The sequence below is a fragment of the Schistocerca americana genome, chromosome 3, assembly GCF_021461395.2.
Source record: "Schistocerca americana isolate TAMUIC-IGC-003095 chromosome 3, iqSchAmer2.1, whole genome shotgun sequence".
In the NCBI taxonomy this organism is placed as follows: Eukaryota; Metazoa; Arthropoda; class Insecta; order Orthoptera; family Acrididae; genus Schistocerca; species Schistocerca americana.
This window is the reverse complement of record NC_060121.1, coordinates 568257385-568275038: the sequence shown is the minus strand read 5'-3', so window position 1 is coordinate 568275038 and position 17654 is coordinate 568257385. Positions and strand designations below refer to the sequence as shown.

General features: G+C 39.2%; 1 protein-coding gene across 5 annotated transcripts in view; it reads right to left on the bottom strand.

The window, feature by feature from the left end:
* Nucleotides 1-2736: 2736 nt before the first annotated feature.
* The window catches only part of LOC124607203 (probable tRNA pseudouridine synthase 1), a 68628-nt gene continuing 53710 nt past the window's right edge, over nucleotides 2737-17654 (bottom strand). For all 5 annotated transcript variants that reach the window (XM_047139462.1, XM_047139461.1, XM_047139464.1 and 2 more), the window contains 2 exons: nucleotides 16165-16310; nucleotides 2737-3024 (listed from right to left, as the gene is read on the bottom strand). In XM_047139462.1, coding sequence (XP_046995418.1) covers nucleotides 2843-3024; nucleotides 16165-16310 — 328 coding nt within the window. In that variant the 3' untranslated portion in view covers nucleotides 2737-2842. The remainder of the gene's footprint in view (nucleotides 3025-16164; nucleotides 16311-17654) is intronic.

The following is a 17654-nucleotide window of genomic DNA, read 5'->3' as shown; positions in this document are numbered from 1 at the left end:
AGCATGAGGCAGAAAATGAAACCTACAGAGCATCAGTTACTCATGCTGAAGCTGAGTTTAAAAAAAACCTCTTATCCATAATGAAATACAGTACATAAAAGTCTGCCTACTTTCAAATTTGATTGGGTATACGGAAAAACACAAACTTGCAGATTTCACTGTCAGAAATAGACTCTGGTAAACTTAACAAGCTGATTATTGAATTTTCAAATGTGTGTAAGCATGTGAAAACTATACAATGACTGACAAGATGCTGTATACATAGAAGGAGAGGAGGAAATGACATGACATTTGTAAATGCAGAAAGGTTATAGGTTACACAATCAAGTGAAACACGTCTTTAGGATGTTGCGTTCCTTCTGGCAAAATTTAAAGACAGGTTTCATTCAGAAGGATGTCATACTATTGGGGACCCAAAGGTAATAAGAATTATTCTATTAAACATTTTGTATATGACCATAAAGTCTTTCATGATGGGTTGGTTGTATTAAATGTTATTGGTACACACATCACATATAATACCTCATAATGGAAAGAAATATGCTTCAAGTAATATTTCGCTGTTGGTGCCAATGTAACCTCTAGATGCAGTGGCCACATCTGCAGTCAAATCTGTTAAATCCTTTACTTCCTTGACAGTCAGTTGTTTTTGTGACAGAGACAATGATAACATTGTTAAACTTCCAAATTTTCTTGAAGAATTAATGCAACAAGTGCATTGAGAACATTTTACACAGAGTTTTGTTTGTTGTAAAATTGCAGCATGTTCAGAACAGTATCCTTTGGCCCTCATATGTGTGTACCAATTTTTTATCTCTATAGGAAACAGTTTTTTGTAAGTCATTTGTAATTATGCTGCATGGTTCATCCAGATATATTGTTTTCTGTGCTCAAAAAATTGTTTTCTTTGAGGTCCCTTTTCATTATAAAGAACAAGAACTTACTGGTGTACAAATCTGGTCAATAAAGTGGGTGCAGAGCCAATGCCATTGCCATTTTGTTTTTGCCTCAACACAGCCTGACACATCGTGCTGTGTTTCTGAGAGCTTTGTCACAGTGGAGGATTAAACCTTTTGGCCCCTACAGTACTGTATGCCTTTTCTCTAACAGCTCTTGCAATTATTTTAGCACTTGAAGATGGTTAACTGTGTTACCTTTGGGAACAAATTTTTTTGTGGACTATCTTCTCTATGTTGGAAAAAAAATCATTTGTTTTCATACTGTTTTTCATCTGATTTGCTTTCTTCAGCCATGCTGTTAAAGCAGTTTTATATTGGCTCAGTTGTTGCTTGGTTTCTTGGTCATACCCATAACACCATGTTTTGTCACCTGTAATGATTTCTCATAAAAATTTGGAATCAGTTTGTGACTTCTTTAAATTCCTGACTCTCACGATACAGATGGCTCTCTATTCATTGGAAAGTACATGAGGAACATATTTTGCCGCCACATGTTTACTCTAGGTCTTAAAACAAAATGCACAGATGCTTTGTGAACCCTATGATATCCCATATACCAACAGGAAAGGAATTGTTGTTACTTTTTGGTCCCCTTTTGTAGAGCTGCTGTATCCTCTCCTGAGGTAAGTTGGCCCACAACTGTCATAAATGATCCTCCGTATCTGGATACGGACGTAGGGCCATAGTTAATATCTAAGCTGGCCTCACATTCTACTGAGGGCAGATGGTAAGGGGATCTTGTTGGAGAATATCATGCACGCAGTTCATAGATAGGGCAAGCATTGTCCATTTGAAAGTTGATGGACATAGAAATTATCATGAGGTGTAGCACATAAGGGGATAGGATGCCTGTGTCATCAGAGTTCCCTAAATGCTATCACTGGTGAACTGGAGTTACACAGAATGGCTCCCCACATTGATCCAAAACATTAGGAGAACATACCGCCATATATACAGATGGTGGTCGTCCAAAGTATTCATGAAAATAGTTCAATTCCATTAGTCATAATTTCATCCTTCTCGAGTAGAACACTATTCCAAATGTTGCCATCTGTTTGTGATGTTAATAGAAGCCTACATCCAGGGTAGTGATTCTGTTTTTAGGCCACTGAGACACTGTTCCAAGTATAGGCTACTATTAACATGTCTCTAACCAGTGGCACAGTATGTTGTGAAATAATGTCAGTTCTGGTGCATATGTGCAGTGTGCTTTGGGTGGTCACTCTGCTGACTGAAATCTTTACATGTGCGGTTAGTCTTACATTTCTAGTAATTCTGACATCAGACAACTGTCACATTTGCATGGACATTGCACATCTGCCATGTGTAGAATCTTTCAAAATCCATTATGTATTGGTAACGTTATGCCAAATGAGCATGTGGCATTCTCCAGACTTCTTCACAAAATGCATCCCTTTATATATCAAGTCATTTTAATAATGACAGATGATTGAAACTCTGATAATTAACATATCCATCACCAGTATTTACATGTGCAAAATCACATAGATAGCTAACAATTCCTTTCAGGCGTTTTTGTCAGTGTATTTTGTGACCACATGTTTATCTTGTACTTTCTCACCATCTGTTTATATGCATAAATTTTTTCACCATAGTGGTTCTGTTTCTGTGTTATAAATCAAACAAAGATTTTTACTTCTGTTATCACTAGTGTTTTTTGCAAGTGCTTATTCATATACTTACAGTTTGTAATCAAATTGAAGATTCCATTGGATTTCCTGTTATTCAGTTACTTTTATGTTAATACTGATGGAAATATAAGATAAAATTATTTTTATTTACAGTGTCAGTGGAACTTTCTTCTTTCACACCTTGGAGTTATATCCTCTTCCTTACATCAAAGCATTTTATGAATTTCTCTCTTAACCGGCCATTGCTCCATTTTTTAAATTCTGTAAGAATTCTGCATACTTCTCAGATGCTTGTTGAATAGCACACACGATATCTTCTATTGTCCACTTCTCAGGTTCAAGCATGTCATCCTCCGTAAATGGTCCATGCTGTATTCTCCGTAATTCAGTTACATATGCGTAGCTCTTCAGGGCTGAAATTAACAGGTGGATATGTGCTTAAGTCATTTGAACAGAAGAAGACACAATAGTATAAGATGGACTTGTAGAGTCAGTCCAAGATAAAAGTAGCCCTGGTTTGCGACCAATAAATAAGATATTTTAGTTACCTGCTTGCTTGGTTGAGTGGCAGGGTGTGATTGTCACAGCTACAGTTGTTACTGTTGATGCTTGTAAGTGTGTGTGTGTGTGTGTGTGTGTGTGTGTGTGTGTGTGTGTGTGTGTGTGTCGAGGGGGGGGGGGAGGGGGGGGGTTTCCTACATTCATCTCTTGCATCAAGGCCAATGAATGATAATTTCATAATAATTGTCACAGCCACTTACTTTATGAGTAACGAAGCTTGTTTCCACCTTTATGGCCTTGGAAACAGCCAGACTGATTTCTACTGGTTCACCAAAAATTCCCACATTGCGACTCAAATAAAAAGGAGTTTGAATGTGTGGGTTCTGGTAGCTCAATTATCTGCTTGATCATCTTTAAAACTCCTATCAATATAGACGTATATCTTCAAATTTTCATAAACTTCTACTCTCAGTTAAAGGAATATGAAATGCAGTTCAGCTTTTTTCCAGAAAAATGGAGCTACGTGCCACACATCTCGTCAATTGCTGTCTCTTATTGATAAAGACTTCACAAAAGAATGCGCAGTAAGCAGACGTTTGTGGATATCTTGTTCGCTATGCTTGTCTGTCTGTGACCTTTATCTATGGTAGGTGTGGCAAAGTGTGGCTTGTAAGGCATTCCCCTCCAGTAAGTGCTTTTCCCTCCAACTTGCACGGTGACATCATGGGCAGATGACAGCATACAATCAGCTTTTATCAGCAGTCGAGAGGGCAGTGTTTCTTTGACTGTTTCCTCAAAGCATAGGCTCTCATGCCTTCACTCACTGTTGAACAGACATTGCTTGCTGTCAACAGCTTATTCGGAGTTACTCTCTGCAATATTATGCTCTCACTCACGTTGTTAATTTGGTTCTTACTACAGCTATTATTCTGGTTATCACTGTGGTAATATTTTTAGTTATGGTTCTTGAGAATGTTGAAAAGAAAAACACTGAAAACCGTGTTTTCAATGAGGGGGATTAAGTGTCTTTCAATGAAAACCCCAATGTTTAATATGTAAAAAATGGTTATGTCAAAACAAAGGTAGTAATCTCAGTGACACTTCTCTTTGCCCCATGAAATGCTACTCTCATGAAAATGATGCGGTTGAGTGAACAAGTTAAAAATGGAAATACAAAAGTCACCTGTGCCATTAACTCTTAGAAAAGGTGTTTAACTGCAAATGTGTGCTATGCTCAAAATTAGCAAACAAGCAGAAATTCTTCAGTGGAAGCATACTTTTGAACGTATGTGCAAACAGATATCACGAAAGCATTTGGTTGCAACACTGTCACTGAACATTTAAAAACAGCTGCTTTCTAGTATAACACAGTAAAAAGTCAAATTCTTGATAGGACCATAGCTTAAAAAAAGAGACTACACAATTTGGTTGTAAACTGTTGGTCGAGGGCACTTATCGGACAGATCTCATTCAGATTTTAATATTTGCTTCCATAACAACTTATCGCGTTAAAAATTCTCTTTCGTATTTGCTAATACCCACAGCTAAATTTTCTTAGGGTGCTCTTGCAAGAAATATCATACATATTCCACCATGAAGACATCCATCTTACTCACAATGGATTAAGAAAAACTAATATTATGTGATAAGCCAGTTGAAAACTATGCTTAATTATTTTTTTCTGTCAGGCTTGATGCTACAGGACAGCTGCCTATGTGCAATAGCAGCATACACATTTATAGAAATTACTTAATAAAACTGTATCTCTGGCTGAAAAAGAATTGGAAAATATTACAAGACACCGTTTTGTATTTACTGAGATTATTCTTTTTAATACCTTTAGCATTAAATGACTATTAAAATAGCTTATGTCATTTTTATCATTAATGGCATCACTACAACAATGAGCCTATACAAAATGGCCAGGGCAACATTTAATTATTACGTAACTGAATCATGGGCAGGAAAGGTACTCACTACTGACGAAAACACAATTTTTATAAGCAGTAGTTTCATAGAAATTCAAAATATTACTAGTATTACTACAGATAATTGTATTAGTTACAGGCCCTGAACAATGAGCGCCCGTCAGCTAGAACATCAGAACCAAGAAGACAATGAAACAAAAAATGTTCATCCCTTTTTTACCAAATGACAAAGATACTACAAATTACTATTCTGAGAGTGCATATAGCGCTTCCATTGCTGAGTATCGATAATTTAATTTATGCTCTTTTTTTTTTCTGGAGGCTATGCTGTAAACTGATGACCTTTTCTGTGGTGAAAGAATTACTTGCTTCAGTTCTGTTATTCAGAGTAACAAGTTTGGTACTTTTGGTGGGAGAAGTGTTAAAATGGTTGTGTCATGAAATGTGTAACAAAAATTATGAATATAATAAATTGAGGAAATTGATCACACTATCTCATCATAAATGTGCGCAATTTTTGATACAAAAACACACAGAATATTTTCTTTTCTTGTACATAAAAATTTACTAGTTTTTAAACAGAGTAACAATATCATGAGGAGGAAAGTTGCTACTCACCATATAGCAGAGATGCTGAGTTGCAGATAAGCACAACAAAAAGACTTTCACACTTAAAGCTTTCGGCCAACGGCCTTCGTCAACAATACACACACACACACACACACACACACACACACACACGTATGAGTTGTGTTTGCATAAACGGGTGTGTGTCTATTGTTGACGAAGGGTATTGGCCGAAAGCTTTAAGTGTGAAAGTCTTTCTGTTGTGCCTATCTGTGACTCAGCATCTCCGCAATATGGATTCATTTTTTAATCAGCATAAGAATTTCTGACAGATTTTAAAAATCATGTAAATAATCTGAATTTACATTTGTGTATAGGGAGTCCATAGGGCTCATGATCCAGAACGATTAATATCTGCAATTGGTGTAGTTATGGCTGTGGTGAAGCATGACAGCTCTTCATGAGGGGAGCTGGTGGGGTGAAAACGAGCCATGTTTCACCAGGCCTTATACATGGAGATATTTACAGGGAAATGTGTATGAAAGCAAACCCTCAAATGGCAAAGCAACTCAAGGAAAAGATACACCAGAGTACTGAGACAATCAGTATTAGAGATCTGTATAAAATTAGTCCGAAGGTAATTTCACAAACACAAAAATCCATAGAAATGCAGTTTTTGCTTTTTTGACATATGTTTTAAAAGTTATCAGAAATACTTGTGTCTTTCAATGACTGAATATGCATGTATGGGACCACTTTTATCTTGAACTCACTATGGTTCTTAGCAATCTGTGTGTCTTTGGCTCTATTTACCTGGTAACAAAGAGTACATAATGGTGTAGCCACTGTTGCTTTTCTCTCTTTCTGATCTCAGACTATAAAAGACGTAATTGGAAAAGTATATTAAAACTGTCTGCAAATACTGCTCATCACCTTACTTTAGTTTTAACATGTTTGTGGTATACATGGTGCATTGGAACCCAAATCAGTTATAATACTTGCACAGAATATTCATTGTGGAGGCTGCCAATGCTGACAGTTCACTGGAGATTATGTTAGCCCCTTTGCTGCTACAGACATGCTCTTTGCATTCAGTGATGAATGCGGCTTTGTTGTTGCTATTCTGCTCACCAAATGTTGCTAACAGTGTTGACAGACAGTGTTCCGGCTGTTATGAAATAATTACCATCCAATTTTACAAAAACTATTCAGTGAAAAAATTGATTTCTATACATCTTAATCTGGCATCTTCATATTACTTGTCACAGTTAATGTGCAGCATCAAATTAAGTAAAACAACACACAAAATTTTAGAATTTGCAGAGGTAAAAACACATTGTGTAAGCTTTGTGTAGAATGATTTTAGCTCATACATTGCAGTGTATGAAATGCAGATAAGATATCAAAATTTTATTTTGACAGCAGAAAAATATCTCATTTTGTTTTTGAGTTGCTAATTTTTATATACATTAGAGGGCCACACATGACTTAGACGGCCACACATGACATGCCCATTTCCCTGTGTTACAACCCCCCGAGCTTAGTGGTTGCAGTATATCAGAATGACCGAGAGGTATGGTTTAGGAGACACGTGACTCATGCCGAATGTGCAGAGAAACCCCGGCAAGTGTGTCAGTGACTTTATTGAAACGAAAGTGTACAGCCGGCCTTTCGCTGATTTGGGTGAAGGCAATGTGCAGCATGTGTGGGTGGGTCAGCGCCAATGCCAGAATCTGCAGCATCACCATCCGGTCAACCAGCCGTGCAGGTGTAGCAGTCCTACTCACGCCATGGCTAAGTGACCGCCATGGATGTTCGCTGCACCAGTAGCCCATGGCATTTCTGACTGGTCCCTCAAGCACAACGTGGGCCCCATGTAGAGTGCCGAAGGGAAACAGCCATCCGCCATCATTGCAGCAAGCCTTAGCTGCGCTGGCTTTCTGCCCAGGGTAGCTCGGTCAATGGCCACAGACAGCTTTGCAACCAGGAGGTTGAGAGTTCACATCCAGGCCCTGCCCCTGTGGATCTTGCGGATGGCAGCTTCTCGCAGCCCGCTGGACAATGTCAGCCAGAGAACAGGGGCCAGCAGCCCTCTCACTCCTTGTCCCAGTGCAGCTCCAAGGTGTGGCCCACCATGACACAGCTTTGACGCATCTGCACGGTGGAGGTTGGAGGTAGTTTCTGCAGGCCAGTTGGCCACTGAAATCCATCACCAGAGGTCGTTATGGATGGCCAGCAACTTAAACAATCATGATTCTCTCCGGTTTTAGATGAGGACAAAATGGCAACACAACTGCCTGATTTGAGCCTCCTGGCTCGTTTATTTATGCATCTTTTCCCTGCTGCCCTGATTACTTCACAATTGTATACAGTGCCCACTGGGCTGTGCTATCTCACCTGCGAACGTGTCATAACCGAGCCTCACAGAATCGTTTGGGAAATATCAACACTGACCATGCCTGCCATTGACGTGCCACTCAGTCTCTTACTGCTATCTTTGAACCATAGCTGTATGAAATTCACAAGATTCTCCAAATCCATACCTGTACTTATTTGTGGTGCAGCATATCTCCTCCATTCCGACAAGATTCCTCCCAAATCTTTAACATCCTGCTTCACTCAACTATCTTAATTTACATATTGAGGACAAGGTTGTGAATTTACAATACAGGACTTATGATCACACTTTACGTCTATCATGTATCCCTTATCATACCCTTATACACTAATTAAAATCATTCTACTTGCAATTGGTGTGTTGGCACGTCCACAACCTGTGGCCTCTTGCATCTTTCCCAGAAATAGAGACCACAAAAGCCTGCTAGAAACACACCACAATGGTCAATGCACTCACCCTGTTCTTCCCAGAAATGATGTACATGCTGCCACATATGTACGTTCGAATTTTCCCATTGCTGGGACTTTATTAATCAATCTAAGGACTGCAAAAGCTCTGGGTTGAATGTGTCATTTAAATATGTTAAATTTTGAATGGGTGATACCATCAGAGATCTTTCTGGCCAATGTCATAACAGTTGAACCTGTAAGCATAGCTGGAAGACAAAATCCATCCCGACTACCTCACAAGTTGTGCCATTGATGATCATTCCGCTTTCCCCAAAACTCGAGTTTTTTTTTTGTTTTTGTTTTTTTTTGTTTTTTTAACTCTACTGGTCTGCCTCCTTAGCAGCAATTCAACCATACATTTTCCAGTGTGAATACGAAGTATAACCAATGTGTACCCACCCTCTGAAAGTACGTTCAGGCTGGCTGAAGCTTCTTCCCACAACTCATTCCATTTACTTTCCCCAAAAACAAACTCGCCTCATGTGTCCACTTATCAGCCCATACTTGGTCACTCGGATCGATCACAACCTTCTCCTTTACACACAATTCACAAAAAAAAGCAATATCATTAATAATAACATGAAAAACTAACAACTCCAGAGAAAAAAACAACAAATATCCCCATGGCAATAAAAATACATACTCCCTGATACTCTACACACACACACACACACACACACACACACACACACACACACACACACACTTACAATTACACAACTTACTTACATGACCTTTACCTATAAGGCACATCATGCACCTTAAGATGCTCACTAATTCCAAGTTCATTCTTTTTACCCTTTATAACTTTCCTCTCCTGGTTGGTTGCTGACATGGTATCCTTTCTACAATTCTTTAAATGGTTTTATGCAACTGACGTGTATACTGGACGTTCTTGTGGGGAACTGTATCTTCATGTTGACCGGCGAGGTCATTTCCATGACTGGTATGGTCCCTAGTATTTTGTTAAAAAATTTTTCCTCTTTGATGTATGGGGACTAGCGACCACTACCCACTGCCCCACATAGTATTGCAGCAATTTATCAATGCATTTCTTCAGTTGTTTGTGGCGTTCTAGTGGCTTCGTGTTCACCTTTTGCACATTCCTCCAAACTTCTCTCATTCTTCTGGCAAACTTTCTCACTGACTCAGCATGTGCACCTACTTTAGGAATCAAAACATCAAAGGGGGATGACATTTTCCTGCCATACACCATCTCAAATGGCAACGAGCCCATTGCAGTATGAACCTTCGGCATCCCAGTCATTGTGCCTGGAGCCTATGTAATACCACAACATCTTTGCAACTGTCTTGTGTATGCATTCTATTCTCCCATTGGTCTGCAGATGAAATGGACTTGTCCATAACTTTCATATACGCAACATGCGGCATAAAATTCATACCCTTGGTCCATAATTATGGTCTCAGGCATCCCAAACTTTAATATCCAGTTGTTTACTAACACCTGAGCTACAGAACTTGCCCATTGGTCCTGCACTGGCACAATTGCCAAAAATCAAGAAAAATGATCGATGGTCATGAGAATGTACCTGTTTCCTGCAGGTGTTTTATTAAATGGTCCGAGGACATCATATCCTAATATAGAAAATGGACGGGATGCCTCTGGTAATCTTTGCAATGACACTTTTGTGCATAATGTCGGCCCTCTGCACGCATGGCACACAGTCCTTAATATACTGCTCCTCCTTCAAAATTGTTCTACTTTCACATCCGTCCATTGCACGTTGCCCACTGTGACCTGACACCATATGGTCATGAGCTTGCTGCAAAGCTTCCTTCTGAAAACCCTCTGGAACCACCACACATGGTTCACACCTCATCATTCTACACAACAAACCCTCATGCATAACAAATTGAGGCTGTGACTTAACTGCCTGACACTCCTTACAAATCTGCTTTTCCATGCGATCTCCTTGGCTTATGGATTACCTCTTACTCTAATTCACAATGCTTAAGTGTCCACCAAGTTAGTATACGAGATGGATCTTTCAAACAAAGCAACCATTTCAATAAGACATGGTCTATCATGACCTTAAACTTCCTACCATACAGATAGCTCCAAAAATATGTATACCATATATTACTTCCAACATCTCTTTCCCAGTTGAACAGTTATGCTCCGCCTTGTTTAACTGCTTTGAAGCATAAGCCACCGGATGTTCCTGACAATCTACCATCTGTCCCAAAACACAACCGACAGCCTCATTTGAAGCATCACATGAAAGAACACACTCTTTCTTAAAATCCGGAAAAATCAATATTGGATCTGAAACTAATATTTCTTTCAGTTTTTCAAATGATCTTGACATTCCTGCAACCACTGTAATTTTGTCTCCTTCTTCATTAGTTTGTTCAAGGTTCCAGCTACTTTCGCAAATTTCTTCACGAACCATCTATAATAATTGCAGAGGCCAATGAAGGATTGTACCTGCTTAGTTGTTTGTGCTATTGGATAATTTTGAACTGTGTCTGTAAGATGAGGATCGGTCTGTACACCACATTCACTAATCACATGCCCCAGATTTACCTGACATTGCGCAAAATGGCACCTATCCCCACTTAATGTCAAATGTGCCAATCGTATTCTACTAACGACACCCTCCAAACATCTCACATGATCTGGTGAATTCTTTTAATACACAATTATGTCACTGAGATAGATTAAACAAATTTTTGGATTTAATCCCCTCAGTACCCTACCTAACACTCTCTGAAAAGTTGTTGGTATAATCTTTAGCCCAAATGGCATGTGTTTGTAAAGATGCTGGGATGCTAAACGCTGCTTTCGGCCTATTTCAGGCGCCACCTCCATTTGATGATCAGCTCCTGAGGTCCATAGTTGTAAAGACACTAATCCAGATTATCCAAAGTTTCTGTGGTGTTTGGCATTGGATAAGGATCCGAAATGATTTGCACATTTATATACCTTCAGTCACAGCAAAATCTGTATTTCCGTGTCCCATCCACAGATTTCTTTGGCATGATGACAATATTTGCACTCACGGGACTATCACTTGGTTCCATGATCCCATCCTGTAGTTGTTCAATAAATTCTTCTATCAGTGCTTGCAACTGTTTTGCTATATAGTATGTCTTCTTACAAACTTGTGCGCTATCCTTTGTCGGTGTATGATATTGCGTCAGTGGGGTTGCCAATAACTCTCAGTTCACACAAAATAAGTCAGTAAACCTCAACAACAGGTTTTCATTAGCCATTTGATCACTACACTTGAAATGACCTACTTTCCCTCATAACACTTCCGTATCAACAGTTTCCTTGTCGCTTTCCTCTAGGCTCGACCTATTGAAGTCCCCAGACTTCCAGAGCGGCTATTATTCCACCCCTTGAAGGTTATCCACAGGAACTGGAGTCATCTGTCCCCCATTAATGTCATTCACTTCTGCTAAACTCCTGTGGATAAAACTATGCGAACTATCCAACTATTCATTGCTTAAGAAGGGTTCAACCACATATAATGTTTCCCTCAGCAAATCAGTATCCACTAAAACCTACACTATCTTCCCCGTACCTGCTGGTATTTTATCCTGCTGATCAGTCTTTATTGAAAACATATGCTGTTTTGCTGGTCTTACCCCCATGATAGGTGAACCCTGTGCCATTGAATCAATTACAACTGTTTCCCCCATTTGGAACAAAATCTCCCCGAGTTCCACTGTGCATTGCAAAAGATTAATCTTAGCAAGATGTTTGTCAAGAATGTCTAGTGCGAGAATAACTGAATAACCTTCGCCTATGGATGGCAACATCTCCATGAGTTCGTTGAACTTAGTTTCCCTGACCAAAAGCTCCGGTGCCATCTTCAGGACCAATACACCGTTATACAAATAAACAAACTTGTCATATAGCACCATAAATCACTGGATATCGTGAATTCCAATCGTTATACACTTGCTTCATATGAAGACGAGACAGCAACTCAGTGAGTTGTCTTCGTGTATTGCATTCTGGGTCTGTACATAGGTTTTTGCATTAAGCATACGGATTCTATTTGAGAACAATTCCACAGGCTCGTTGCGCTGCATTGACAACGTACTTAATTTCTCCCAAAAAGATCTCACACTGTTCTGCTTTTTGCCACAATCCAGTGGCCCACTCCTGGAACGTAAGTGCTTTACTCAATGTGCCGTAATAGACAACAAATGCTTTGATGTCCTTACCAAACACATTTTAGCAACATACAGGGTTACATCATCTGACCACCCATGTATTTCTGCAGCATCTCCAACATCCTGCTGCCTTGCCCAAGAAGGGATTAATCAGTTCAACCACTGTTGGGTCATACAGAACAGAAGGCACTCTCAATCCAGACTTACTCTTCCGTGACTCTGATTGGAACTCTCTTTACAAGCCTCTAACTCATGACTAAGTTCAAAATTTCACTGTTCCATGCCCTTCCAAACTGCTCTGTTACCACTTACACTTGCTGAGTTAAAGTAGCAACTGCACCTGAGGTAGTAGCATGTGTTTTCACCATTTTGCATATTCTACTTCCACCTTAATTCAACTGTCTTTTTTAAAACAAAAAACAAACTCCCATTTAACTCTACAAAGAAAATTTAAACACAAATTAATTCCTCCAGCGAATCACCACCAATCTACACTCAGTACAACTACTAGACAGGTGACCAGTACACCTACATACAGAACTGTTGCTGCAGCTCTGGTATATGGCAGCTCATGCCCAGTCAAATTACAAAATGAAGACCTCACTGCCACTAAATTATCACGTTCACCATTACCTCTAAATAAAGATAATTCCATAGGTTCCTGTGGTCTCAAAAAAATAACTCTATTAACATCTTGTACCCCAGCTCACACAACAACTCTGACAGGGAGAGCAAACAACATAAATAAAACTTAGAATCACTGCATCATATTGTGCTGAAATGGTGACACCAAACTTACATAAAGCGACACTGAATCACTCAGCACTTACCAAAACCAACTCTCTCACCAAAATGTAGCGTTGGACATTGACGAACATTTTCCAAGACAATGTATTGTGTTGGAAAGCAAAACAACCACTTTCTGAAACCACACTGTTAAAATCCCACAGGCTTAGGGGTTGTAATATGTCTGAATGACCGAGAGGTATAGTCTGGGAGAGAGGGGCAACTCGTGTCAAATCATGCAGAGAAACACCGACAAGTGTGTCATTGACTTTATTGCATCAAAGGTACAAAGCCAGCCTTTTGCCGATTCTGGTAAAGGTGCTGTGTGTCATGCCTGCATGGGTCAGCATCAATGCCGCCAACCTTGGGATCTGCAGCATCAGCGTCCGGTCACCCAGACTTGCAGAAGTAGCACTCCTACTCTTGCCACGGCTATGTAGCTGCAGCACGTGTTCACGTCATGGTTGACTACTCTGTCAACTGCAACTCGTGGACCCCATGTTAAGCACTGTTCTCGTAGTGAGCCTCAGAAGCACGCCTGCCCAGGGCAGCTCGGTCAATGGCCACAGATGGCTCTGCACCCGTGAGTTCACACCCTGGCCCCACCCCTGCAGATGGCAGTTTGCTGTCCAACAGACAATGTCACCCAGAGAGCATAGGCCAGCAGCCCTCTCACTCCTCACGCTGGTGCAGTTCCAAGTTGCGGCCCACCCAGCCACTGCTAAGACATGTCCATGCAGCAGAGGTTGAAAATAGTTTCAGCAAGCCGGTTGGCCACCGATATCCATTACCTGAGGCCGCTGTGGTTGGCCTGCAACTTAAAGAATCATCATTCTCTCCAATTCTAGACATGGACAGAATGGCGACATGCCGCGTGATTTGAGCCTCTGGGCTCGCTTATTTATAAGTCTTTTCCCTACACCTCTGACACAGTTCTTCTGGAGGGGACACGTGCAGAGCGCTCTTTAATAATTACAACATTGGCTTTCCTCAGCCCGGTTTGGCCCCAATAGACAGATAACTAGACGTTTTTGTAACTGCAACATATGGATTCCTCACAACACATCAGTGCCTGCGCTGGCCTCGTTACTTTGACACTTGTATACAGTGCTGGCCGGGCCTTTTCACCAGCAAGTGGTGTCATAACCTTACCTCACAGAATCGTTTCCAAAATATCAACGCTGCTCGCATGTGCCAATCAGTCCCCAAATCAACACCTTTATTTATTCATGGTGCAGCACATGTTTGTGTATCAGGAATCATGTGGTCATAACAATCATCATATTTCATAAACGGTTCAAGATAGCAAAAGGAGGTTTCTTGCAAATGATAGCCTGCAGCAGTGCCAGACGTGCATATGGTAAAAACTTCTTTATTCTGCTGAACAAAAGCTAATCACCTCACCTCAACAACTCAAGTTTTTTATCTTATGGAAAAACTGTTGTCTGTTCTTGTAATAATGATTACAATGAAACTGACAAACACACTGCTGTTGTACTGAATAGTGACTACTGATGAAAAAGAATTTAATATTCAAATAGAGGTACACTTTAACCCCCCAGTGCTTGATCGCAAATTTACATCAATTTATTAGTGATTTTATGGTGTGGTGTCAAAATTTAAAAAATAAATACAATAGACCTACATTAATTTTAATTGACTTTTGATTCCATAGATATAATGACATTATGATATGAAGAGGGTCAATACAGAATTAAATCTTAATAAACAGATGTATGTTTGTGACCACATTGGGAGCAATGACAATTAAAATCAGTATTTCCTCGATCAGTCATTCTATTTGAAGTGACACTGTTGCAGCTCCAAAGAGCGAAACACTGTTTGTAATCTTGATGCACTGCAAGGTGACTGATTAAAATTAAATGGGGAAAGTTTTAGCAACAATGGTCATGTTGATTCAATCATGTGCATGTATTTCTGATTCTTCATACATTTGTGTGTAGTTATATGCTATTTGAGTAATGAAAAGATTATTGCAAATCAACATCAATTTGTAAAGAACCAACATCATTAATGTCATCATTCTGATACTCTGTTTAACAGAACATTAAATACACTGTCCCTTCTAACAATAATGAAACATTCACAGTTAAATAACAGCTATAACTGTATACAGCCACTCTCACAATGCACAGGTAAAGTTAAGATGACATGCTGCATTAAACCGGAAATAAAATAACAAATGATGGCAGGTTGTTTCATGTGTCACTTATGGCATAAAGAGCTGATGCTAGTGTTGTGGCCCTGACAGCCATTTTATGTAAGAAATATGCACTGCATCCCACATATCTATTCATCTAGTGAATGTAAGACTCTGCATCAATATAGTAAAGTTCTGTTCAGCTGTGTATCTTTATCTCCTTGTAAAATAAGGATGGGATGGTACACCACTAGAGGAATGTTGGTGCACCTAATGCAGGAGTTATCCTTCACCCTTACAATTACTGCCAATAACTTTTCAGCAACAATGCATTAACCATGATTTTAGGATGATGTGTTTACAAAAGGGGGTACCATGTCTGATTCCCACAAAATGCGAAGTCCAGATAGTTATTTCGAAAGGTAAGCATCTGTCTGATATATACACATAAGTTGGGAACATTATGAATTGAACATACATTGAGAAACAATACTGGTGGCAGGGGAGTGGGAGAAGCACTGTATGTAAACTGAAGTTCCACAATATGTGCAAGTGAGTCAGTTAAGAAGGTAATATTAAGATGCACTATGTATAACTAATGCTAACATGCTTACCAAGTCCTAAGTCATGAACCAAACTTCGTACATAAAAGCCAGGTCCACAAGACAAAGCAAGTTTAAAAAATGGTGGGTTGAAATCTGTGCACTTCACATTGTAGCACATAACGTGTCGTGGTTTCATTTCTACGTTGATACCAGATCTGTAAATGGCAAAGAAAATCAGTTATCACAATCATCTTCAACTACTGTTTGAATTGTTATATTTTGTAAATATAAGTACTACTAAGATAAAGCATTAATGTAGCTAAAATTTTGCGGATTCAGTGTCTCCCTTTTGTCCACAACTTGGACACCTCAAATACTTTGTAAACAGTTCTACAGACTGAAATAGTTTTGGCAAATAACAATACTCAAAGGAGCAAGAAATTTGCTGTATTGGTATATTGAAAGGAAAATTCGTTTGAGAAAAATATAAAGTTATGACACAGAACTGCTAGCCTTTACTTAACTTTAGGAGGCAAAATTTTTAGTACTGTTGACAAATGCATACAAAAGAAAGAAATTATTCCAGTTTTTGGAACTGGTAGTTCCTTCCTCAGGGAGGAATGAGGGATAGGCTGGGTAAGGTTGAAAAGGAATGGCAGGTGACTTGGATCCCAAACTAGAATTATTTTGTACTTTTATATGCATCTACTGGCAACAGTAAAAAAAATTGCCTCCTAAGGGTACTTCTGGCCAGCATCTGCTTCAGTTTGATATATACAGTGTAGCAGTTTGCCTACTTTGTTTCTTTGTTGATTGTCCTCTGTGTCGACATACTAGCTGAAATACGGATTGAGGAAGTGGTACTACTGTCTACTGTAAATGATGTAGCCGTCAGATGCACATTTGTGTTTCACTGTTATTTACTTTCACTTTTCACAAGCCCTCACACACACATGTAATATGGCCAGTGCACTATTGTTTTACTTTCGATAAGCGTCATTAATAGGTAGCAGGCAAACATCCACATACTGCTACAATAGTTTACTGTTGAACATCTACAAGCAGTAAAAGGTCAACCACAAAGTTCACAGTTCTTGAAGAACAGAAAGGTAAGTATGGAGCAGACACTGTCACTGTTTTAACACACGGCCTAATTGCGTAACATTTATTACACTGTTAAGTTGATGCATTGTTGTCGTTCTAAACAAACAGGTTCCTCGTCTGAAACTCGGATGTGGACTTATAGTCATAGGTACTGAAACTACAGATTGTTCAAAGTTAAATTTACAGGAATTACAATTAAAATTTAACTCATTCGATTAACTGAATACATTGAAAAATTGGTACTTTTTAATAGTTTCTTCTACTACAAAAGTGAATTATTTGTTTAAATCATGGAATTAACATATTTAGTTATGCAAACAATACTTTTGACAAAATGTTAATTACTTTGGAATTAATTAAGAGCTGGCTTTGCTAACTTGTTTTCGAGTAGAGCCAAATAGAGACCTTAAGGTTACTAGCATTTTGTCTTCCAAATGTGTATAATTAGTACAGAA